The 25,931-nt window shown below is 41.4% G+C and overlaps 3 protein-coding genes across 8 annotated transcripts in view; 2 read left to right on the forward strand and 1 right to left on the reverse strand.

Annotated features, from left to right (window-relative positions):
• The first annotated feature begins 4,767 nt into the window (after window positions 1-4,767).
• On the forward strand, window positions 4,768-13,578 carry LOC121198293. The gene is made up of 14 exons (XM_041062305.1): window positions 4,768-5,308; window positions 5,918-6,073; window positions 6,279-6,397; window positions 6,559-6,730; window positions 6,849-6,967; window positions 7,429-9,118; window positions 9,416-9,520; window positions 9,762-9,937; window positions 10,036-10,130; window positions 10,688-10,818; window positions 11,385-11,565; window positions 12,688-12,841; window positions 13,061-13,130; window positions 13,547-13,578. Exons 1-14 carry the CDS (start codon window positions 4,768-4,770, stop codon window positions 13,576-13,578), a joined length of 3,741 nt encoding a protein of 1,246 aa, XP_040918239.1.
• Window positions 13,579-14,141: 563 nt separating this feature from the next.
• Window positions 14,142-20,743, reverse strand: zgc:65811 (uncharacterized protein LOC393524 homolog). Of its 2 annotated transcripts, none has more exons than XM_041061814.1 (9): window positions 20,656-20,743; window positions 20,282-20,389; window positions 19,802-19,907; window positions 19,585-19,682; window positions 17,244-17,318; window positions 17,019-17,123; window positions 16,595-16,690; window positions 16,334-16,417; window positions 14,142-14,957 (listed from the first exon to the last, which is right to left on the reverse strand). In XM_041061814.1, the coding sequence occupies exons 2-9, from the start codon at window positions 20,345-20,347 to the stop codon at window positions 14,868-14,870; spliced, it is 720 nt and encodes a 239-aa protein (XP_040917748.1). In that variant the 5' UTR covers window positions 20,348-20,389; window positions 20,656-20,743; the 3' UTR covers window positions 14,142-14,867. The 2 variants fall into 2 exon arrangements, with proteins under 2 accessions (XP_040917748.1, XP_040917747.1); XM_041061813.1 differs by having other exon boundaries at window positions 14,142-15,805.
• Window positions 20,744-23,880: 3,137 nt separating this feature from the next.
• The window catches only part of LOC121198010 (RNA binding protein fox-1 homolog 2-like), a 40,825-nt gene continuing 38,774 nt past the window's right edge, over window positions 23,881-25,931 (forward strand). For 2 of the 5 annotated variants that reach the window (XR_005896310.1, XM_041061810.1), the window contains exon 1: window positions 23,882-24,892. Coding sequence is in view for 4 of the 5 variants with exons in the window: in XM_041061810.1 (XP_040917744.1) it covers window positions 24,638-24,892 (255 nt within the window). In the remaining variant the exon portion in view is untranslated. Of the gene's footprint in view, window positions 24,893-25,931 lie in introns of all 5 variants that reach the window. The other 3 variants (XM_041061808.1, XM_041061809.1, XM_041061812.1) reach the window with 2 other exon arrangements.

Here is a 25,931-nt window from a genome sequence, read left to right on the forward strand (position 1 = left end):
GCACCTGAACTATTTTTACAATTTGACTTTAGATTTAAAAAGAATAACAACAGGTGGTACATCTGTATTTACAGCTTGTTGTAATCATCTGAAGATGATACAGAGCGTAGAAAAACACAAGAGAGACACAGACTGAGTAAAGAGCTAGGTGAGAATGGAGAATGTGGTAAGACCTGATTCTATTCTGGGTGTGTGGACCCCACCTTGCAGGTGAGGTAAGCCACGGTTTGTACTGGACCATTCAGTGCGATATGACACTCCTCCCATGGCATAACAACAGCAATGCTCTGCGAGTCATTGAGTGAAACCAGTATGCATGCCTGTGGAGCAAAAACTACTTTTTGCGACTGCAGTTATGCAAGAATCAAGACTTTTTTTTCAGTTCTTGTTATATTTTAGGGAGAGGAAATGCCATGAGTCATGCATCAGTCAGCTATCATTTTTCAGAGTAAAAACGTAGTGGGTGTTTGACCATGCCACTGTCTACTGCTGTATGTAGCAGGGGGCAGGGCAGGAGCGTAGAGCTTAGCCACAACACGTTTTTTAGATCCAAACACAAGTCGACAAATCACATGCCCGTGTAACTACTGAAGAAGACCAATAGGGTTGCTCGCTCAACAATCTGCCCTTTGTCGTTCTGCCATTGCTGATCAGCACTGGAAAAACCAGAGTCATAAAGGATCACATGGAACAGTTGTGATATTGTCTGCGAGGCCAAGTGTTGTGTGCACAAGTATTAATGATGATTCCTTGCAATGCTTTCTCAGGGTTGGCTTGGTTCAAGGTGGTTCTATTTGTTCCAGTGTGCAGTTTTAATGTACACTGTGGGATCATTAAAGATTTGTAAGCAGAACTGAATCTGCTACTCAGAAATCACTGAAATAGACAGAAGTGAATTACATTACACTTGTGGAAAGGAAGTTATGGGCCCTGTCAAGAGGAGGTAACTTTTCCAGCATCTTCAGCAGGCACTCCTCTATCACGGATTACCTGTCGCATATTCTGTCTTAAAGTGGTGGCACTGAGCCTTGCATTCTTATTTACTGGTTGTTTGTTAAGTTGACAATGTCAGACATTAATCTCTGACACATGTTAGATGGCCCTGAAACAGAGCATCAGTTTAATGTCAAACATGTGAATTTGACGTTGGCCTGTAGCAGGACAGATTGCTATTTTTGGGTTGAGTAATAATAAAAATCTCTTAATTAAGGTGTTTGTGAGGAGTCTCAGCGAGGGAGTATTTCAACATGACTGTGTGAAACAAAGCCAGCAGAGCAGTGCCTACATGCCAGGGGAGTGAGTCTGACCACAGCCAAGTCACTGCTGCTTTACACAATAATAAAGCTCTCTGTCTGTGGATGATGTCTCACTCTGCTCATTCCTTCTCTGTCTTACACAATGTTGCACCCTGCCCTGAGATTTCTAAACGCCTACAACAAAAACAGTCTGAGTGTATAGTACATTTACAGGATTTGCTGGGGGTAATTTCAAAGACCTTTTGTATGTATTTTGAATGAGGCTGAACAAACAAAAGGGGCCAATGTCAGAGATTCTGTGTTGAAACTCTCACCTCACATCAGGCTGTTGACTAATTGGAAATGTTGACCCCCTCCACCTCCCTGCTCCCAGTGTCACCGGACTGGTTTTTGATGATAAGCCGCTGCACAGGCATGTCAGTGCAGGAGTGAGACATACACACACACATATACATGTTCACTTCCTTATCTAACTCTGACAACCGCACACGACCATACATTCTGCTTACTCATCAACGTCAAAGGGAGTGACACACCTGAGAAATTAAGATCAAGATGGTAAACTGAGTGAAGCAAGATTCAATAAAACACACATTTAGTAGTAACATAGCTAGAGAAAATCAGACAGGAGTACAGGTTTTCTTTTTTTTGCCGAATCAACCAGGATTTGGAAGCTGTGTTAAAAGTGATGATGTTTGCAATAAATGTTAAGTGATCAGGTAGTGAGTTCCAGGACTTGGCTCCTTTCACAGAAAAAGCTGTCTGAGCAAAAGATGTTTTGCAGAATAACAACTTTACGTTTGCCACCACAAGCTGTTCTGGTGGATCTGCTGCAGCTCTGTAGTCTCTTGATGTATTTGCAGAGAGGCTGAGGAGCCAGTTCATTTTCAAACTGGAAAATCAATAGCGTTTGTAAAAACTTAAATTCTTCTCATTACTTAGGATAGAGCAATGATGATACTTTATTTGCCTTTTGTCCAAGATTTTCAAGGCCCCGATTATAAAGATACTCTGTGGAATTGATTACTGACTGGTTGGCCTGGGACCAGGTCGGTAAACTATAGGACATATTTGAGAGTATCACTGAACAGTGATATAGTCAGGGATTCTGTTGCAGGTAACTTTTTAAAAACAGATGGACTTTGTTTTCTTAGTGTTTAATGTATGTGTTTAAGTTTTTGTTTAGCTTATTTGCAACAGCATCACAGGTTTTGCTAGGTACATGGACGACTCTGTGTTGTCAGCGTACATCTGAACACTATTTTTTTTACCAGGGCATATTTCTGGCAAATCACTAATATACAATGTTTTTTGGCATGCATATTGTTCAGTTGTAGATAGACGAGCAGCATGGCAACACTGATTGTGTGTGTGTGTGTGTGTGTGTGTGTGTGTGTATATATAATTTGATGTTAAGGACTTTGATTTGACTTCTGAATTTTATGTATGGAACGTGCTACACAAAGAGCCATATTATTATTATGCTTTTTATTCATAATAATAAAATAATAAAAACAAATACATTTCCTGCTCTTTACAAACCTGCTTACTCTGAAATATAAGAGAGGAGAAGAGAAACAATATGGACAATGCTACCAGTCATGTAGGAGATAGGCAAACAGACGTAAACTTTGAGTGAAGGGGCAATCAAAATCAAATTAAGACATCAAAGAAAATGCTAAATGTGTAGCTAAGAGCATTTCTTTCTAAGCATTTGCATGTGCCTTGTTGGCTGCCTGCCAGCGGTTTGAACAAAAATCAGCCAGGAGCAGCTTCAGGAGTCTGTAATGAACCAGACATATTGGATATATTGTACAGTAGATGTGAGCTACTGTACTTGTGAAGCTGCAGCTCAGTTTCCAGTGGGGCGAATATTGTGTGTGTCAGTTGTGGTGCCCCAGCCGCCGTTTACATTCAATAAAAAAAGAATTCCTCATATTTAGTCGAGCCGACCCGTTTCCATGGTTACTGGCCAGGGGTTTTCATTCTTGATTCAGTTCCTCACCCTGAGCGCTCTTTTTGTAGACCTCACTCTTTTTTTTCCCTCTTTCCTTTGCTGACATTACTACATTTAACTCCAGTTTCTCTTTACGTGATTTCTTCTGTTCTTTGGGAACATTTGTGCTCCTCCTGTTTCCTTCTCAGTGCCACCCCTGCATTTATGCCGCCCCCACAAAGCCTTGCTCTCTCAATGAAATCCAGACATGCACACTGTACTCGCGCTCGCAGTCTAAAGAAAACAACTCCTGGCTGTAGCTAGGCAACTCCAAATATGAGTCATCCCACTGCCGCGCCCATCATCAACTGATCAACCCCCCCCACCCCCCCTTCAAACACAGCTTCAGAAGTGTAGTTCTTCAAATCATTCAAACTGTGTAACTATTGCCGTTAAAAGTGTGTGGATGTGTGGTTTTTGGTTTTTGCGATATGTGATTTTTCAGGACTCTTCTTACCAAGAGGTGGAGGCAGAAACAGCACTTTTAAGTCAGCCACCGTGAGAAAATTACCAGTCTGTCCTCAGTTGACAACAGTATGACCACAGTGTGATGAGTGATCACAACTCTTGGCAGAGAGGCCTATTGTCAGATGATGGTGCATTTCACGAAAGTATGTATAAAATACAAAAGAAGCTAACCAATGAAATGCAAATGAATGTAAATGATATACAGGAGTTAGGTGGTGAATTAACCTTCCTACGTGACTTACTGTGGGATTTATCTCTGTCAACCAGATGATAGGTTCAGTTTGACAAAACAGAGAGAATACTTCAAGATGACTTGTAAAGAGGGCAAAGGTCAAATGTTTGCCTTGAACGTCAGCACGGCATGAGATCTGTTAGAGAGGCAGAGAATGCCTAAATGTCTCTCTTTTTTAAAAGAATTTCATAAATGATACTGTAACAGACAGACACAGACAGATAGACAGATAGATAGATAGATAGATAGATAGATAGATAGATAGATAGATAGATAGATAGATAGGTAGGAAAGTAACTGATAAGTCCATGAATTCACCAGTGTTCATGAAAATAATACACTCCTATTGCTGACTCAGTGCAATGAAGTGCTGCCCTCTAGTGGACAGAAAAGTACTTCGTGTTAAAGATTTTTAATAGCTGGTGTAAATAAATAAATAAATAATAAATACGGTCAAATCAATCAATACTCTGCTTGAGGACCAAATTTCAACAGATTGAAATATGGTCAGAAGAAAAAAAAAAAAAAAAAAACCTAATGACGTTTGTGGGGAAGTAAAGACGAGTAAAGAAAGTGTCGAAAAGAAACACCCCTTTTAAGCACCTCCTTGATAAACTTCAATTTAAAACATTATACAGCCATAATAAATAAATACATCTAAAAAACAGTCGCGATAATAAGCCACAAACTGCAGAGCATCACGTGCCACCTTGGCTAATTAGTGAACAGGTGTGATGACAGGAAGTCTACAAAAACACCGCTGCTCCTCATCCTGTCCCCGTGTCTTGGTGCACAGAAAGAAACTCGTATTGGCAATGCATTTGAAACAAAAAGGCCACTGCTTCGGTGTCCTTCTCATTTACACCATCACAACCACAGCTTTATTTTCAGTGGGCTGGTGCGAGCCTAATCATTCTCCCCAGCCAGATTCTCATGCGGCTCTTCATAATGTCAGGAACAGCGTTTTAACAACGGAAGGCCTCCTCTACCCTTCCAGCCGAGAGGACGGAAAGCGGCAGCGCCTCGACTCAAGGCAGGGTGAACCAGAGTCGACCAGCCTCCCAGTCTTTTACCACCTCGAAAGCAGAGACGGGACACGGACTAAAAGCTCAGCAGGACGGCCTGAACAGAGAATTGGACCCAGAATGGCGACTCCTTCAAGTGACAAAAGTTTGAAGAACCACCGCAAACCGAAGCAAACCAATGGGGAGTGGACGTATTCTTCCCCTGTCTCCTCAAAGGAAGACTGCAGCAAAGGAGAAATTAAGAATGTAATTCACGGAAAGTTTTACATTATTGGTCAACTTGAGCCAAACATCGCCAACGTGGGCTACCAGTCTGACTCTTCTGTTTCAGGTAAACTGCTTGCCATATCATAATGCTCTAGTGTGGCTTGAATGCTGACACGTTTTCAGACATACAACAATGGTATTTTTAATAATAATTCATAAATATGGTATTTAATAAATATGGGTCGCAGCTCATTACTGATAATACAAACATCACAAGTGACAGATCTGGAACCTTTTTATTTGGGTATTTAGACAGAGCTGCAGTGTGTTGATGTGAGTGCTTTACAGCTGACAAAATGCTTTTCTTATAAGCAGTGAGCAGTGTGTTTACACACTGTTACCTACTGGAGATCAGTTTCCCTAAATGGGCACAAAATTTAAATTTTGTTCTCTGATAAATCCCAGTTTACCAAAAAAGAGTTACTAAGTGAGACTAACAGGCTTTTATAAATGTTGCATGTGGGTTTTTTTTTTTTTTTTTCGGACACATCAAAGAGGAAATTCTGTTCTCACTGTGACCAATCTCTTTTATTTCTGAATCTGAAATCAGAGTTGGAGCCACAGAGACACTCAACTGCTGCCTGATGCTCTACATAAATACAAACACTAACATGTTCTACTGTAAATGTATTTTCTGTTGTGAACTCTGCTGTGGATTGTTTTTGTTTACCAGTCCAGACTGAGGGAGACCAGGCAAGGATCAGAGGTCAGCGGCCCAGCAGCTCAGAGGAGAGCTGGCAGAGGCTCCAGCCTGTGGTGGAGTGTGGAGACGACGCCATGACCCTCGTTGTCAGGAGGAGACGAGCTGTACAACTACAGCTGGATCGAGGTGAGGCTACAGCTTCTCCATTTACAAATACTCCAGCTTTATGTCTGGGATAGTGGATTTGGTGTCCATAGCTTAAATTAGAATTTTAGGGATATACTGTACAGTATAGTTAGAGCTGGTTTACCTAGGCCTCTACTTATCATCTTTCTTTTTTCTTCATAAGAGTGAAATTAAGGTTTTCTTTTGGTGTCTGTATTTATCTCAGCAAATGAGTCATCTGTGCCCCTGTCCCAGCTGCCACCTCAGTGCGGTTACTCCGTTCAGGCCACGTGGAGAGACCTCAGGCTGATGGCTCAATATGATGCCTGCCATGTCACACAGGAGGTACGGGTCAGATTTCAGATCTCAACACATCGGTCCATATTATGTGAACAAGGCAGGTCATGTCTGTGTGTTTCATAATCATAGACATGCCTTCTCTAATGGATGGAAAATGTCAGCAAAAGTATTTAAAATAAATCCCATTTAAACTTGTGTGTGTTCAGGATGACAACTATGTGTTGCCTCTGCTGTGGAGGGGGACTCCAGTCAAGATGTCCTGTCCAGTGTCTCAGATGCAGTCTCATGTCATGGGCCTGTCCTCCTTGTGCTGCTCCCTGTATGGTATGACTGTCAAAGTGCAAGGACTGTCTGCTACAGAGGAGTTGAGGATAAATGGTAATAAACTTAATTTTAACTTTGTTGTGTTAACACTCATTTCACTCTAATGACTTTTTTACCTCTCCTCCCTGACTTTATAATAAATATCACTTTTTTTTTATCCTTTTCGCTCAAGTGAGAGGAGAGTGGACCCCTTTGGCGTTGTTAGCCGAGGAGTGTGGCTTCACCTTTGACAGACAAGATGCAGAAATTGTCATCGCTGCTCCATACCTGACCTGTGGCATCACAGTAAAGGTGAGGTGAATTCCAGAAAAGAAGAGGCGAGATATGCTGTAGGTGGATACGGATCCTGCTGCTGTAAACTACTAATAAAATCTGAAGAATTTCTCAAAATTCAAAATATCTTCAAGAATCACAACTATCATTTGTCAGCTCTTAATGGAATGTTATAAATGAAATAAATGATTTCACCAATTATCAGCAAAACTGTAAATACTAATAAGATTAAATAGAAAAACAAAATCCAATATGATTTTTAAAAATATCTAAAACAATAGATTTTATTATTTTAATTACTAAACACACTCAAAACCTAAAAAACAAACTGAAAATTACAACAGAATGTATGAAATGACCTAACATTATTTCCTGGTGCATCTCTGAAGTTTAGGCATCTACTGTTCAGTTTAAACAGAATTACATTTGTTTTATTTCCTTAAACTTCTCTAAGAAAATCTCTGGTCTTTTTTTTCCAGGATGGAAAATACACGCTTTCTCTTCAAATAGGAGAAAAAACATTCACGCTGTCCTGTCCTGTTTCTCCCCTGGAAGAACTCCCACCTGCCCATCAGCGTCTTGTCGACAGCCTTCATCATCTAAGCAGGGACACAGCGGAGCTTACACCAACCCTGGAGCCTTTCCTATGGGCGCCACCTTTCTACCTGGCCCCACCTTACTATCCCCACCCAACATATCATCACAAGTATCCTAAACCTAATGTTCATGATGGACATAACCTTCCTACTCCCCCATCTTCAACTACTGACCCTATATTTAGTCCACACCCTCTTCCCCCTGTTGATTCCCAGCCAGACTATCCAGAATACGAATCCCACCATATTCCTGTCAGGGAGTACTATAAACAATTCAGTGCACACAGTTCTCTATCACCTGCAGATGAAATGGAAGATTCAAGTCAGGTGTATTCAGAGCTACAACAAAAACAAGAAACTCCTGACTTAGGTCTCGCTGAAAAGCACAGTGCTACACATTTTCCCTCCTTAGCGACAAGCTATCCTGTTCAAGTTGAAGCGCCGTCTCTCCAGCCTCCCAGCCATGTCTTCAATCCATACTACCACTACTACCATCACCCCAAAATCCCTCTTCCTGGCCCGACTCAAGACCCTGATCCAGGTCCTGAGGTTCCTTCAATTAATTCTCATACCCATGAATTTTTAGAGTTGCCCCCCAATGTCCAGCAGTCTGAGGCTAGCTCAGACCAGTTCCCTCAGCCTGTGCCTGAGGCTTACATCTTTCCAACAAGTCCTCAATTTGTTCACCAAGTCCCTTCCCCTCATGCACTTTACCCACAGCCTCATCCATACCACTACTTGTACTACTTTCCACATATTAGTAGGGGCGAGGCTAAAAGGTTGGCTCCTCTACAGCACGACATGGCTGCAAAAACAAATTTGTCCTATATTCACCCACTTTCTCGCTCATCAGTGTTTCCAGGTGATGGTGATGTAAAACCAGAGCTGGATGACAGAAAAAGACACTCTACACCTGTGTCTCCTGTAGTCCAACCTCCCCTCCCACGCAGTTATCCTCCCAAACCAGACCCTGCTGCAGCTCCTTCTCCTGAACAACCCTCTTTCCCTAATCCACCCAACCATAATCCCCCTCCTTACCCATACTACTACCACCCTTACTATCACTACCATCAGATGTATTTTGGACCTCAAAGTTTAAAGAGCACTGACAAGAGTGTGTCTCCAACTCTACCCGAAGAACCTTCAGACCCTCTGCTTCAAGCATCTTACTTTCCACTCCAGCATCCGTCCTATCGCAAACATCAAACCACTTCTTCACCCACAGAATCAGCGAATGTTCAAAACAGCCACATTCAACCTTACTACTACTATTACCACCCCTTCTACCAGCCTCAGGTGTTCAAGGACAACCAGGACCTACATCCTGCAGGCAGTGAAGACTCTGACCAAGCATCCTCAAAATCAGAATCTCAGCTTCCCTCTGACTCTGACCACAGCAGTGTGGACGTCCTGGCTCATGCTGCTGAAGCAGGATATCATGACATCCCCTGGTCACCGCACAGTCCCTTCCATAGCTTCTATTCCCATTATATGACTCAACAACTTCCACGTGATCCTTTTGTTCATCCTGGTGAAGAAGAAGCAGAACAGAGGCTGGATGATGGAATGAGAGGTAAAATCTCTGGTTCAGCTGTGTTCATATTTCTGTGTCTCTGGGTTAGTTGGCATGTTTTCTGTGTAAGGACAGATGTGTTGGGCTGGTGTCTTGACCTCAGATCACCACAAGGGGGCAGAAAATTGTTCAGTCCTGACAGGCTAAGGTCTTGGATCTGGCTGTAGCTGTAACCAGACACCTGAATGGCATATTATGACTCATCATCTTTACATTCATCCGTCATCTCTCGTGCTGTTGAATAGAACCGTTTAAGAATAACTAGCTTTCCTCTCTTTGTTTACTCTGTGCACTCAGATGGCCTCAGTGCTAACACACCCTCTGCCTCGCCCTGTGGCATTGGCCCTGTGTCAGATTTTGACTTTAGCGGTTCTTTGGGCTGCTGTACCTGTCCTGTGAAGGGTGAGTCTTTCCAAGAAAACCTTGTCAACACTTGTCTGACATAAATTAATTCACAATAAAGAAAATCACAAAACTGTGTGACTGCTGTGTGGGCATACAGCCAAGAAGACTACGCCCAAGCCACAGAATTGACAGAATAGTTTGTGAGTTTTGCTTCCGCTTGAATAATAAGAATTGTTTTTTAAACACTTTTTTTTGACCATGGCCTTTTGTGTGTGTGTGTTTGTGTCTGAGCCAACAGACTGTACAGTAGGACAGTATTTTGTCTTTGCTGTGCCTGCCTCTGTGGTAGAGCCCACAGTGGCCCCTCCCGCTCATCCCTCTGAGGACAGTACTGGATCCTGCACGCTGCAGAGGCTGACCTCTGACCCTGACATCTACATCGTGCCCCTGGATGGCTGTGGAGTAAGCAAACATGTAAGGCACACTGCTATGTTTATGGCTAAATAGGGTGACATGGAAAAGAGCTTTTCTTTGTGAAATAATGGAAACCCTTTTCACAATATATCTGCTAGGTGTTTGGTCAGACAGTGGTTTATATGTTGGAGGTCCAAGGTTTCCATTCTCTTCAACAAGACCACCGTTCTGTGCAGGAGCACTCTCCCATCAGGTCTGTGTGCAGAAAGTATTTCTATTTATTTTTTTTAATATGTTCTATTCAGAGTTAAATGCTGCCTTTATTTCAGAGGCATGTGGGAGATGTCATTTGGCTATGAAGTCAAACATTTGCATTGCAAACATCGTGCGTGTCGTTATACCTTTTGCTGGATACAAGTGGCAGGCCTTTGATCCACCCTGAGCTGTCTGAGGGTGACCCTGATGATCACAACATGTTAGTTTGCTCTCATTTCCTGTAATTAGGGGCATAAACCAAAACGCAAATTAGGAAATAAATTTCCATCCCTGTAACTTCCACTTTTACCATACATTTTTACAGGTATTCACATGTGCTTACATATACATAGACATTTTTTTTTTCACCTGTTGTGAGTCTGGACACACCACTGGAATCATTCAAACCAACTGATCTCACAACGCACACACATATACCTCCACAACCTGGGCCACATTCCATACAACAGTTGCATCTGCATCCACTGTGTTGTTTGAATTGTTTCTGTGAGCCACTGTCTTCTGTCTAAGTCGGTTGTCTGTGTTGATCCACAGGTTGATGGTGGAATGTAGCTCCTCCTCAGGTTCTCCAGGTGAAGTAAGGCTCTATGTGATGGATCAACCTCCTCCACCTCCCATTCAGTCTACGCCAGCCACGGTCACTGTGCAACTGAGGATTGCAACAGGCAAGCAGTTTTCTTTATGTTTTTTCTAAGTGTTATGCAAAAGCAGCTGGACTTGCATGAGGTTCGTGACGTTTCACCTCTTAACTTGAAAGGCTGCTTCGCTTCTGACTGCTGGGGAGTCCCAGGTATTTCACCTGTTGTGGGATTGTTAACACCGTGAAAGTCGTTGAGGTCACATGCAGGTTGTTGACTCACCTCTGTCCTTGTGAGCTCATTCTGGGCCCGATGGTGTTCTGATAAGCTTGTGCTCCAGTGAGTGGTAAGAATCGCCCTGTGTGTGTAGGTCTCCTATATACTGTGACGTTGAGGCTTCTGTTGTCTTCAGTGTGCATTGCACAGGCCAAAAAGGCACTTAGAAATGCCATGACCTGGATGACGGAGAATCTCCACAGACTCTTTTCTTATTTGTAATCTTCTTGGTAATTGCACATCATACGTCTTGACATAATTCGGTGTTCATTCAGTGAACAGATCTTCTGTGGGCCTGTTTTGAACTTCACGTCTGAGCACCAGTTGAGATTTTGCATCTACTTGCTGTTGACCAGATATCATTCTTTTCCTTGTAGACGAATCCTTCACCAGCTTCCACCCTGAGGCTCACCTGCCTCTCAGTCTTGTGCGAGGCAGACCACTTTATTTTGAAGTGAGCCTGCTGGACCCCCCGGAGCCCGACCTGGTGCTGCTGGTTCACTCCTGCCTGGCTTACACTCAATCTCCGTATACCAGCTGGATGCCCCTTTACAATGGGTATGTTTTATACAAAAAAAAGGAAAATTAATTTAATTAACACAATTAGTCTTGTTTAATTGTGTGTAGTATGACACCTTTGGCAAATTTAGCCTTTGGACTAACCAGGATCCCAACTGATTAAAACCTACTGTAATATTTGTAATAAGGATTGTGTATGTGTGTGCATTAGTGTGTTATTGTACCACAACTCATGGCAGAAGCTCGTCTTTATCCTCACAGCGGTTGTATTATTTGACTGTCTTATTCTCTCATGCATTTACAAGAGTCAACAGGCCAAGTCAGTGTATCTTCAGTTCTCCTTCATATGCCAACATAGTTTGTATTTTCATTGAATTTAGATGAACGCTGAGCAGCCATCTGAACAAGTTATGGAAAGGACTGATGCCTCTAATAACAGACCTAATCCCAGAATCACACTTCACAGTGCCAAAGCGATAACAGCCTGATTTTACAGATGCTTGGTGTCAGATCACGGGTGTGGATAATAAGTGTCAAGCACAACAATTTTGTTCTTTTCATGTAGGGTCTCACAGTGAAACACTGAGGTTTCCGCATCTTATAAATACATCAACATGTTGATGGAAAGGTTGGGATGTTAAAGTTTCAATAGTTTAACATCCACTTCACACTTTGTGACAATGACCAATAACTGGACAATTGAACTTCACGTAAATTTGAATATGGTGAGTAGAAAGTGGCCCCTCTTCCCTGATAAATTGTGCATGGTATGAAAAACTTCAAGCTATGATTGTGAGGTCAACATGATCACCTAATATGACATTGTGACATTTTCATAAGCCATACATGTGTAGTTTGATCCTAGCATCCTGAGGATGGTTCATCAGTTCGTCCGTCCATCATTTTACCCTGAAGCCAAATTATCACCAATTGTTGGTCACATCACTGTAACGTTTGGTAAATGTAATATTCATGGTTCATGGTATATTCATCAAGGCAACATTTCCCCTTTAAACCAAGTCTTCAATTAATTTTTACTTTTAATTTTGTGGGTTGTTGGCGATCTTAAATCCCAAGCTGCAAATGATCTTTTTGCATGTTATTTCTTCCTTCCGAAATTTTCATTGTAACAGTCCTTTTACTCCTGTGTGTGTTGTTCAGCTGCCCCAGCGGGGGCGATTCACAACTGCTTCCTTCCCCACGCTTCAACCCGCACCACATCCGGAAGATCATAATCCCTAGCTTCCTGTCTCTGCCCTCAGAGAGTTCCTCTTACATGGCTAAAGGAGGATACTCTCTCATGGATGACCCAGAGGTACAGCCCACTTAAACAACAAACTCACACGTCTGCCGCTGATGTTCTCTTGTTTTTTAAATGACTAATCGTGTGCTGTGTAAGTTAAGCTGGGCCCAAGTAAACTCTTAAAACACAATAATGACAATCCAGAAGGGTGACTAAGTGTAGACTGTAATTATGCAGTAAAACCGTTTAGAAGTTTTTCCTTTTTTATTTTTTTCCCTGATCTCCCCTCAGATCTACTTCTCATGCTTGGCAGAGGCGTGCTCCGCTGCAGATGGCGACTGCACTGTCGGCTGCATCAGCAGTAAGTTGAAACAGTAGAAACATACAAGAGGAACTGGAAAGTGGTTCAGTAGGTCATCATTCTTATATCTTTTTAGAAATATATTCATTATCATTTGAATGGGTCAGGGAAAAAGAATGTAATTCACTGTGCATTTGCTACCCAAATTCTTTTTAGTGCACTAAATATATTGAGGTTACATAATTTTATTTCACATTATCCAGTTAAGTCATTATATTTCATTCTGTGTATTTCGTGATTCCAAAGAGCTTTAATAACATGGCATAGCTAAAAGACCCACCACAAATTCATTGCAAATAATGCTACAGAAGAATCAAATGGGTGAAATCATGATGTGTGGTGAAAATGTGATTATCAGCTCTCAGTATCAGTCTAGAGGACTCACGCATCATTACATTAACATTTTTTTCTCATAGGTCCCAACAGTGACGTGAGAACAATGAAATAAAGACACTTTTACAAAACTACACTCTTGTTTTTGTAATTTTATGGAAACAAGTACACGTTGGTGAAGAAGGAAAACAGTACTCCATGGAATATTTATTTCTAAAATTGTAAACTTGAAAACAATACAGTGCAAGCTTGTACTATAAAGTGAGCAATAAACAAGCAGTTTTCTTTCTAAACAGGACACTTGATATAGTTTTATTTGGTCACAGATGCTTTTGACAGGAATCTGAGGAAATGAAAGTTTAACAATTTTTACGGCAAGGTGCTTTTCTCGGTATCAAACGCCCATTTACAGGAAGGCAGCACTTGCCACTTCACAGATGTTAAGCATGCCATTTGAAATGTTTATTCAGTCAGTTTCACAGCCTCAAGCAGAACCTGATATCCAAGGAAAGTATGTAGTTTATTTTTATCGTGCTGAAGGTGGTCCTTGAATTTTTTTTTTTTTTTTTTTTTTTTTTTTTCTGGCCAGTCTTGCAGCCCATTGAACAAATACGAGTAAAGGAAATTAAGTGGAATGAAGTTTTTTTTTGTTTTTTTTTTTTGTTTGTTTTTTTTTTACAAAACTATGGCAAAGAAAAAGTACCAATGTAAAATTACCAACTTCTGTTTTAGGGTGACAACAATGTAGTTTGACCAATCCTTAAGTTTATGAAATGGTTTAAATGAATCCCTTTTGCATTTGTACATACAGTTGTAACACAAACGGTCATATCTGTCACGGCTCAGTGAGTATTTAACTCTTCCAGATGTAACAGGGGAAAAAAAAGCACAAAAGCATTAGAGCTGCTGTTACTAAGTCACAAACACTGCATATTAAAATAACTGCTAAACAGTGTAACATGTGGATGTTTGTTATAAACAAGTCTCCACTCAACTGACCTTGTCATTAAATGGATGTGTTTTACTCAATCCCAGATTATCATAGGTCCACAGTGATCTAGAAGCCTGTCAGGCACATGCTGCCTAGCTGTTACCATTTTTAGTTGCATGAATAAGAGCCAATTGAGAGAAACATCCTTTTCACCAAGAGCCACTGTATGATGATTTTTTAAAATATGTTTGGAAAATATTGATAGCTGCTCTGAACAAATTACTTTTTTTGTTTCAAAAATAAAAAAGATTAATTTAAACTGAATTCTACGTCCAGAATTAGTGTGATCAGTAGCTGACATACAGAGGAAAATCTGTAAACATTGATTTGCTGGTTGAGCCTGAATTCCAGCAATGGTCTTTGTTGATGAGGCAGATGAAGGGAAAGGAAGGTTGAAAACCTAATCCTCTTCTTTAGTACACAGTCGAATAGTACGCTGAGATCTCTTGGTTGACTCTCTTGAGCTGTTTCATGAGGATAATGGCGCAGACCAGGGCAGTAATCTGTCGTGCAGACACAGAAGGGGTAGTAAAGAGCAGGGATGGAACAAAGAGCTGTGAAAAAATCTGCTTTTGCCTCCTTATCACCTCTAGGATTAAACCAGCCACAGAGTGAGTTAGCCCAGCCCCTGCTACCAGTCTGTACATAAAGCAGAGCTAATGTGAAACTGAAAAAGGCAAAAATGTTCAGTGAGGTGTGAGTAGACAAGGGAAAGAAAATGTATGATGTAGCTGCAGATTTCAATTTGTAGAAGAAAAGGAAAAGAGGAGACTGAACTGACTTGTTGGGGAGCACAAATGTGTAGTTTTGCCCAAAAAAAAAATATAGAGGAAAAAATTTTGAACTGCTATCAAATTCACCCACTGTGGCTAAAAATCTTGGCCTATCATTTAACATTTGGCCAATTATCTGTGGGAATGAGGAAAAATACACCACCAATGTATTATAATTGTGTCTTATGTCTTTTAGGGTGGATTTTATTCCTTTAAAGGGAACTGATGACATCCTGCAGTGACCATGCTGGGAAAGGTGGGTAAAAACATGTTTGTATTCTCTGTGCCAAAGCATTGTGGGGAAAAAAAAACAAGATAGCATGATAGTGAGGGAAGAGGGAAAAACTGGCCCAAGCACTCTAGCCCTGAGCCACAGGGATGTTGGCCACAGTGAGGGGGCTGAAGATGACTGGCTCCTGGTCAGGGTAGGGATAGGAGGAGGTGGAGACAAAATGGGGATGGGATGGTTGAGGGCCAGGCAGGGCAGGGGGGGAGTGAGTCAGGATGATGTACTGAGGTGATGAGGCAGACAGGCGAATCTTTTTACTGAGTGTTATGCTGCAAATCAGAGCTAAGAGCTTTGGGAACCAATGATTGAAGAATGAAGGAGAAGGCAAAAAGAATGTTTAAAGCAAGGCAGGGGAGGGGAGTATTGGTTTAGACAGAGAAAAGGGTGTGATTAGAACATCACAAAACTTTATGATCACCAAGAGCAAAAGACAAAAGGTTTGCATGCAACTGAACAGGGCGTCACTTTTCTTCTCCTGATGCTCAGTACTGTGTTTCAACTGTAACTTGATGCTAACAAAGCACTGGACAGTTTTACTTGCCAACAATAACAACGCTAACATTCTGGTGTATAATGTTCACCATTTTAGTTTATGTTATTATGCTATTTACTAACTATTTGATCAATTGCTATGAAATTTAATTTGCATTTATTTGCAATTTAATACACTTCATCATGAACTGTGGTACACTGTGAGTGAATGGGAAGTTTTTAAACTTACTCTCTGGCTCCTAATAATAAATATCAATAACAGTGTGTTAACTTCACTCACTGCCTCCAAGCATAGAAATGTGCAGTGTGCAACACTTCTGCTTACCAAAAGAGCTGCAGTTCCAAGGAAGATGCCCAGGACCAGTGATGCTTTACTGTCAAAGACATTTGCGATGACTTCAGGACAATTCTGTAAAAAGACCAAGACAGGAGAAACTGTAAGCAACCACTGTACTATAGATAACCCAGAGGCCACAGGATACAGAGGGCCCAGGTGGCTCTAAGATGAAATCAGAACAAAGCAACATGTCATATATACAATGATCAACTTCATTAAAACATCTCATATTTCTTGGCACCAACTTACCGGCATGACCAGGTGCTCAAAAAATCCATCTGGCTTGGGACAGGTCTGTTGAGCCAGCTCTATCACCTTGACCCCTGTCACTCCACAGCAGTGAAGCTACAGAGCAGGTAGAGGTGGAGGGAGATGAAGGGAGATCGTAAACTGCACAATGAAGACTCAAAACAAAATTAATGAGCAACAAAACCTCAGATTTGACATTTCACATCATATCGGCATCATCAACATATGAAGTGTTTAAAAATAAAAAAATGAGTAATTGTGAAACAAACTGTATTTTGAATAAATGTTTAAAATATATAAATTGAGAATTATATACATAATTTAAAAATCATTTAAAGTTATTATGAATGTAAACACACTAAGGCATCAGCTTAACAGTGAAACCTTTTTTCAGACTGGAAAGAAGGAAATAGGTTGTGCTTACCATGTTGTGGACGAAGGTGAGAGTAACACCAATGGCTGGATCGCCGCCACCTTTCACATACAGCAAATACATGCTAGTGTAGAACTCCGCAATGCTAGCTCCAACCTTAATAATGAAAATGAAAACACAACATCATTGCGAGTTTGAAATATAAGGTATTTGCAGACATTTTTGATTTGACTGTTTTCCATCCCATTTTCTTGTTCCTCTCCCTTTCCCTCTCACCTGATATCTCCTGGAGTACGCAACCACACCAAAGCCGATTTCAGCTCCAGCCAGAAGAGCCAGAAGGGCGGAGAACTGAAAGGAGAGGAGGAGGTCAGTAAACTTCAACTGCCTCACGTTAATGAAACTGTTTATTAATCTGATAAACACACAGAAGCAAGTACCCAAACAGCATAAATCTTAATTTACCAGTAGTCGTGTGCATCAAAACAAGGATATGTAAATACGCTTGTTTTTGTTTTCACCAGTAGGAAGAACACTTCACATTACAAACTTTAAAAAGCAGTATTTTCCAAAGGCTGGCGGCTACTGCAAGAACATGTTGAGACAAAATGCACTTCATGCCCACTGAGGCCATTTGAGCTTATGAAACTACACTTGTCTGACTGCAGTTACTAATGATTCAGAGATTTTCTGTTAAGGCTGGTAGGCTTTGGAAAACTTGTATGGAGAAGAAGGCAGTTTAATCAGAGGTTCTGTCCTTGTTAGTTGCCTAGAGCCTGATGTGAGCTTCATGTTAACAATCTGAAATACAGTGTTGTAGTTTGTAGCTGTGCAAATGTCTTTGCTCTGTTACTTTTCTGTGGTATTTTCAACTGTGTCATGGCCTGTTTGTTCCTACAGCACACAAGCCTTCTCAGTGTTCAGCCTTTGTTCTATGTCACAGTTAAGGAATGCCTCTGAACTTTCCTACAAGGACACTGAGACGAGACTCTGAGCTAAAACTGGAAACTACTGTTGAACGGGAAATCAGAGGGAAAAAAGTTTTTGGAGGTAATCACAGATGTTTTAACGTTTGTGCATGTTTCGACTTTTCAACATATTTTATGCCCCCCCCCCTCCCGTTTGATATTATTTATCACGCTGTTGGCGAAATCTTTTTGCACACCACACTCAGTCTTTGTGCTTAAGTATAAGCATAAATCTTGTCACCTGCAGAAAGGATGATGGATGAAAACAAAGAGACTGTTGGATGCCAAATAAAGACGGAGGTCAAAAGTGCAGAATCCCAAAAATTCAGAGATCTCACTGGAAGCAGACCAGTGAGGAACTAAAAGGATCTCCTTACATTCCCCATTCTTCTCTCGCATTCATTATTCGTTTCTCAGCATGAATTAAAAAAATAATAATTCAGAGAGAATCTGTGTGTGGGGGTTTTAGGAAGTGAACTTCTAGTTTAACTCATTGTCCTTAAAAACCACAGCTGCTGTACCTTAGGGAGTGACTTATCTACAGTTAAGTCTGTATAAATTTAAGTTGCACAAGCAAAGTACAAGGTAATTGCCAATACAAAAAGTTTTGAACAAACCATGTATCTGGTTGTGCTGTTGTTTTTAATCTGTTAGATAACTGAACATTTGGCCTTGACTTTAAAAAAAAAAACTGTCTTGTGTCTGTGAAAGAAAACAGTTCACCTTCGTCTTCTTAAAGAACAACAATTCATTGTGGTTTTCTTGCTCATCATTTAGCTATTTAATAGTATTATTAAAAATCCACTATAATTTTTGATGTTATTTCAAAGTTGCTCTGCACGATCTAGTCATGTGTTGTTGATTTGTTTGTCACATATCTTGCTGGATGATGTGAGGATTGGACATAGTTCCACAGATTGGTTGCAAAGAGGAAGTTACTCACTGAATTGTTGAAATCGCTTTGAGAGAGGACTGCAAACCTTCCTGTTAAACAGGAACATAAAATCTGCCAGCTTTTTCATTCTCTCTCTTCTTGAATTTAAACCACCAAGAGCAGGCATACTGGCAAAGACTTGTGTGTGGTTTCTTGCAAGTCAAGTTTGTTTCCTGTCCTGTCTCAGTCTTTTGAGTCGGGCTGAAACGCTGCAGGAGTCCTTACGTGACCCATGTCACATTGACTGACCTGCTACATGTCTTGGCCTCACACAGGTGTACTAATAAATTTGTCACTGTCTGCTGTTAACCAGTTTTTAAATAAGGAGGCAGGGGAAGCATAGCGGTGAATTATTTATAAATAATGACGCCTCCTCTGGGTGTTAGAATGAAATTTTTTTTTTTGTGGCTCTTGTACAGAGCAACTTTTATATGCAGGCACTTTGACGCTGATAATACAGGCAGACAAAATGAAAGCCCAGCCTTTGTTGACTTTCCAGTATCTCTGTGAGTATCTCAAAAACCAAGAGAATGCACTAGTGCACTGAATTTTCCTGACAGTGTAGAACCTAAAATAACAGTTTGTCAAGTTCAGACATGTTTTTATTTTACTTGTAGTTGAAAGCCTGGTGTGTAAGACAAGTTCCTGTAATTTCATAACCGAGAAAATAAAAACGGCAGTTGCCCAGTTACAGTGTAAAGATGAAGCATCTTACCACTTGCAGAGCGCATCTTTTCTCATTGCAGGCACCATAGTCTCCAAACGCCACCACGATCAGCATCACTGAGCCCAGGCCTATCAGAACCGCCACACCTGATGCAGGAAAGAGAGAGACGTGCATCTGTCATCGAGTGTGTGTAAGAAGCAAATATATATTCATGCTCGCTTTTATTTATTTATTTATGGGCACAATTTGTGAAATACAAACTTACCCACAACAAATGCACTCGAGTTGAGGGTATCTATTTCAAAGATGCCTCTGGTGTTATTACTGAACCTCAGCCACATGCCTATACCCAAAAAGGCAAACCCCAGCACCTGCCAAAAAGGAAATAAAACTACAGTGTGAATGTGGAGTTCACCGATGTTCCTGGTTACATGGTTTCAAATCCGCAAATATTCATATTCATCTTTCATGAATTTTCTTTCTTTCACAAAGTACAGGACTTAAATACCAGGTGGCATGTTATTGCTGTTGCTACCTACCACACACACACAAAAAAAACTTTTAGAAGAACAAACAGCACAATGAGACCAACTGGGACAGCTAGGTAAACAAAAAAAACAACAAGACAACAAGCCCTTTGTAGCAACCTTTAAAATGTTTGCTTGTTTTTTTCTTCCCGAGTGAGATGTTATTAAAAAAAAAATCATAGTACAGTTAAATGAAAGAAAAAGAAACAAAGACTTACCGCAAAGATGAGGTTGAAAATGACGAGGATATATTTGCAGATGATGCCACATCCATCCAGTGCCATGATGACCAGCGGGCTGTTATGCTCTGTGTGCACTGGTGAAGTCTGTAAGGTGTGTAAAGGAATTACCTCATCACTTCCGCAGGCCCGTTTGCTGGCAGGCTTTATTTAACATACACACCTACACACATCTTATAACATCTTAGTTACGAGGGGTCTGCAGCATTTTAGCTGTGAATTCTGTATTAAACTGTTAGGTTGTAAAGGGCTGTTTTTTTTTAGACATTAAAGCCTCGAGTGATGTGGCGGTCGTGCTGAGGAGAAAATTAGCTGCAAATGAACACATGAAATGAACAAATGAAATAAAATACCTGTATTTGTGAGCGTAGCCGAAAAGTCAACAAGCTGCCAGCAGATCCAAATTCCTAATGCCACTGCGTACTGCGTGCTCACTTAACTGCCCCCAACGTTATCGTACCCCGCCTCTTTGATCTCGCTCCGGCTTGTCATTGGCTGAGAGGAGTGACTGACACGAGGCAGCACCTATGAACAGAGGAGGGCACGCAGGGGGTGTGGGTGGCCGACGGAGAAGCGAATTTGAGGCAAATGAAACTTAAGTAAACGAGAGTGAAAGTCTGAGTCCTTTGTACTGTGAACAAAGGAGCTCTGAAAAGAAGTTAGTGGATTTTTTTTTTAATCGGACGTGGCACAGTTACAACAGGAATCCAGAAACAAACACAGGGCCAAACAATGTTATCGCTGTTATTCTTTTGCATTATTCTGCTAATATTCAAGAGACAGGTGTTTATAATACAGAAAATTGATCAAAAGAATGTTGCACAATTTTGTTTCCTGCGGCTGTGAAACTTAAACCTTACTGAGAAGGAAAAATGAAACAAAGGACGGTCACTTCCCTCCCCCTCTCTACCTCTATCACGCTAACCAACACACGCGTGCACGCACACACACACACACACACTAATTAAGGTGCATTGCGCACTTAGTGTAGGCCAGTGTCTGGCTTTGTTTGCATATTCTCATGAGCACATTCTGTAATATTTCATCTCATATCGGTTTAAACTACTGAAATCTGATGGGTAAAGTGTAGCAGCCCATCTTGCACGCTACCTCTCTATGTGTTATATATATTGTGCGAAAAATGTGTTAACTGTTTTGCAATACAAAGATAGAGAGAGAGAGATGGGTCATAAACGCTTAAATCAAGTGGCACTTAACTCAAGAAACAACTGGAAAAAGTAGACATAATTTACAAAAAAAAAAAGCATTCCACTTAAGTAATGAAATGACTTTTTTTGAAATTAAAGAAACAGAACCTGGCAGTACGCCAGCTAGACACATCTTCTGTATTACAAAATCAGTATTTGGTGAAATAATTTTTCAGCTTGTAAAATGAACAGCCATATTTATTGTGAAATAAACATGGTTCGGGGTCATACGCACAAGTTTATTCACAATTTCATGGCTTGGTCAACCCCACACTGAAAGTGATAAAACACCACGTGTAAGCTGTGACCGCAGTGATCTGTACAAATCTATGTATCCAAAATATACAACTGTAAATACACACCTAGCTTTATAATCACCAAGTGTGAATGAGTGCAGCTTCCTCTGGCTTGCCTGGGCATGCAAGTGAACTAAGGCTGCAACAAACAATTATCATCATCATTTTGTCTATGAAATATCAAAAGATAAAAGACAGTGAAAAATGCTCAACAGCTTCCTTGAGCTAAAAGTTTTTAATTTTCTGTTGATCTAATAGTTTCCGCTCTAAACTATCCAGTGAGGACTGTGTGACTTTGAATCTCTCAGACTTGTCTCTGAAAATGGAGGTGTTAATCTGACCTGTGTGAGAAATTAACCTTTTTTTCTCTACACAACACAGCACTGGTGTGCAAAAGTGCATCTCACCTACTAAAGTGTACTGGTAATACACTACTTGTATACTACCTGTACACTATTAAAGTGTGCTATGTGAGGACAACAAGAACAATGGGAAAATTAAAACTGTGGAAGAAGTACGTAGTGCACACTAAAATACAGATGTTGCCACAGACAGCTTGGTGTACTTTTCATTACCAATTTTTTTTCATGACCCATGAAGTCTGTGGCTGTATTAAGAGAGTAATGGCTTCTGCTGGCTCTCGCAGCCTGTGTCAGTGAAACAGGCGGCGGTGTGGAGTGATGTGACCTCACCGCCGTCCATCATTGCAGGTTCAGTGGGTGGCAGAGGGACAGGTACCAGGAGAGAGATGGAGGTTGATAGAGTGACTCAGAGAAGGAGAGGGAAAAAAAGCACACACACACACACACACACACACACACACACACACACACGTACACAACACACTACACTCTCAACTGCTCCTATGCACATGCAAACACACACAGTTGCATGCGCTTAGATGCTGGCGTTTGGCCTAAAGTGACAGCAATCATCTGTTCTGAGGCGGGCAGGTGAAGTGAGGAATCAGTGCAGATTTTATCACATTGTGTGTGTGTCTGTGTGTATGCGAGTGTGTGTTTCAGCAAGGACACAGTATTTCTCTTTTTGATGTATCCCTCTGCTCTCAGTTATTGCAGTTTTGCCTCCATAAACCTTTCTACACAACAGCAGCCATATTTGATTAGTGTTGCTTTTGTATGAATTATATGACAACAATTTCTCAAGAGAGTATTGATTTTTTTTTTTTCTGTCAAGGTGGAAATTTTCCTCTTCAGGCGCTATGTCATTTAAGACCCACTAGAGGGCGCAAAAACATTAAAAAACACGAGTGTGCTGTAAATCATCCCTACAAAATAATCCAACTCAAGAGACTGCAGGTGCCGGTTCGCTGCTCTTTTGCTTTATTTATATTTATTCTTCATTTCCGTCCTTATTACTTGTACTTGTCGGGATTTTTTATTTGAGTTTATTTAGCCAATGCCTTTAGAAAATACACAAACAATAACAATATAACTGTGATTGAATTTGTAAATCGAACGTGTTTGGAGTATGTTAGATTTCCCGAGGAACGCAAACACATTACATAATTTACAAAACTGGAAATCCGTTGTTTCTTTGTAAATGTAAAGACACACTCAGGAGACATTGTGTTATGACAATGTGTTGCAGGTATTGTCTTCAGCTGACCTTCTATAATAAATACGTTTCTAACTCCCGCTTATGGATGTAAAATATATTATATATAATATGTATAGATGTCCTGGGTCCTGCAGTAAAATGTAGCTTTTATTCTTAATATGTCTTTCTTGACTGTGGATATTTCCATGCATTTTTCAATATTCTTTCACTGTGTAGTTTTTTTTCCCTCACATATATTTTGGGGTGATTTACTCGTAAAATTTTGTGTTGTGAGCGGCAAACTAGAATTTGCATCTTCGTGTTTTTTTCGTGTTTTTTTTTTTTTTTTTTTTTTTTTTACTCGGCTGAACAGTGAAATAAGTGAGGATGGAGGAGGCGGGGAGCTGAGGTGGTGGTGGTGGTGGTTGTGGGATTGGAGGAGAAGGAGGAGAAGGAGAAAGACGCAAACGCAGACCTCAGACCAGCCCACCTCACCTCATTGTCCTCCCCTTCTCAGCCCGGTGTCCGTAGACAAATCTGACCGTGGATCAGCGCACTCGGGCTCCCTCCACACTACGAGTTACACCAACTGGGACTAAGACCAGAGGAAATCGTGTTCGTCGGCAGCCAGGTCCGCACGCCAAGACACATCCATAGCAGACCACGGCGAGGGAACGGACGGTGTGATAAGAAGGGACCGACACCAAGGGGAAGGCTGGTAGGAACAAGTGAGGGCTTTAATGCAAAAACACGTTTAGAGGCGAGAGCGGAGAGGACTGGCTGGCACGGCACACCGAGAAGTATTACGTGTAGCTCATTTCCAACATTTTCTATTATTGGCAGCGGGAGTGTGCTCTCCGAGCCACATTTATAAAGAGAGCTAGCGGAATGTAATGCTAGCGAGCTAGCTAATGTTAGCTAGCTAATTAGCTTGTCAGGCATCCAAGAGTCGGACGTGTGATATTTATTAAAATAGGTCGCTGTTTGGCGTGGCTCTACTTTTTAGACATAAAAAAGCTGTTCTTAATGTGCTTTGTCCGGAATCCTGGCATGGTCATAATGGTCTGTCTCGAATAGCTAACGCTAAGTTAGACAATAAGCAGTGTAAGCTGCCTAAATTGATGAAAATCTGTTCAATATTATACGTCTTCTTCGCGTCTTGGGAAAAGCCAGATCCATTGTGAATATCGAGCCGTGGACCAACCAAGAGGAAAAAGGCAAAGGTAAAGAAAAAAAAAACAGACTTTTGACTGGAGACTGTCTGCCGTCCAATGTTAATGTCGACCGACGTTGCATCTATAATGCTACCCGTTAGTCGGGGGATAATGGACCGGGAAAGAGACATTGATACAGCAGCCGGACCCCATGCAAACGCGGCCGGGGGTCCAGCAGCTGTCCGGGGGATGAAGCGAGGAGACCCGGAGCCCGACGCTCAGACAGCCGCTGCCCTGACTGACTTAGCCGGGGCGGAGTGCAAGAGACCAAGGATAGACGGGACCGGGAGTGTTGTTGGTGACATTGGACAGGTAAGAATGCAATGTAAACACATGTAGTATCCATTTCTCACAGCTGTGTCGTTTTGTTTCCATCTCAGCTTCATGTGTAGCAGCTGTGTAACAAAGTACCATCTAACCTCCTCTTCCCTCTTCTCTAAAAGCTTTTGTTCCTAAGCATCAGCAGGGAGTGATGATAGTGTTTTGACAGGCCCCTTTCTCTCATCAACAACATAATCATGCATCATTGCAGCAAACAGAAAATCCTCTGATTAAAACCAAATGTGAGATTTATGAATTACCAAAGAAAAAAAAAGTAATGGCATAATGAAATACTGTGACTGTGCTCCTGGAGCTGCTCAGTGAGGGAGCATGACCAAGCCAGACAAAGGTAATATGATACAGACTCCATTGCTATGACAGACAGCAGCACAGCAAAGATCAGACCCATTCATCATGCCTGTCTTACAGAAAGTAAACCAGTTCTTTGTCACATGTTGTGAGGCACAGGCTTCTTTCTTTGATTCACATGGATGATATTACTCAAACCTGTGATGATAATTTGCAGTGAGTCACCACATCAAATCCTGATACACACCGCATGTGCCGTTAATCGCTCCTGGCCCCCCCTGATTGTCGCTAGGTGTTAAAAGAGAGAGGCAGACAAGGACTGGGGGAGGGGTCACCACAGAGAAAGACAAAGAACAGAGCCTTTTGGTGTAGGCTGAAGGAGCGAGGGGGCTCAGGGGGCCCTCCTTAACACGGGTCTTCCCTGCTTTCATGACTCGGCTGCTGAGGCAGCAAAGCAACAGTGACCATTCCTACCTCTGCTGGATTCATCTGCGTATATTACTGTAAACTAGGAGGTTGCCGAGGCACGGGGCGCCCCTCTTTCCCTTACTCTCCTCAGGCCATTTGCTCCTTATTTCTTTCTTTCTTTCTCTCTCACAAAGACATACGCTAAACATAATTCTTACACCTTACACACATGTGCTTTGAAGTGCTTGTAATCCCACAGCGCAAATTTTAGCTGACGTGTGGTGTTTTAGTCTGGGGTAATAGCACCGGCAGC

Source organism: Toxotes jaculatrix, chromosome 18 (assembly GCF_017976425.1).
Source record: "Toxotes jaculatrix isolate fToxJac2 chromosome 18, fToxJac2.pri, whole genome shotgun sequence".
Lineage (NCBI taxonomy): Eukaryota > Metazoa > Chordata > Actinopteri > Toxotidae > Toxotes > Toxotes jaculatrix.

Bases quoted from the DNA above. Each gene is read 5' to 3' on its own strand.
- LOC121198293 (XM_041062305.1), top strand. From the start codon at position 4,768: ATGCATTTGAAACAAAAAGGCCACTGCTTCGGTGTCCTTCTCATTTAC. The intron at 5,309-5,917 runs GTAAACTGCTTG...TTTGTTTACCAG, and splicing joins GTCTGACTCTTCTGTTTCAG to TCCAGACTGAGGGAGACCAG. The intron at 10,819-11,384 runs GCAAGCAGTTTT...TTTTCCTTGTAG, and splicing joins GCAACTGAGGATTGCAACAG to ACGAATCCTTCACCAGCTTC.
- zgc:65811 (XM_041061813.1), bottom strand. From the start codon at position 20,347: ATGGCACTGGATGGATGTGGCATCATCTGCAAATATATCCTCGTCATT. The intron at 19,908-20,281 runs GTAAGTCTTTGT...CCTTTTTGGCAG, and splicing joins TTTTCAACCTCATCTTTGCG to GTGCTGGGGTTTGCCTTTTT. The intron at 15,806-16,333 runs GTAAGCAGAAGT...TGGTTCCCAAAG, and splicing joins TTGGAACTGCAGCTCTTTTG to CTCTTAGCTCTGATTTGCAG.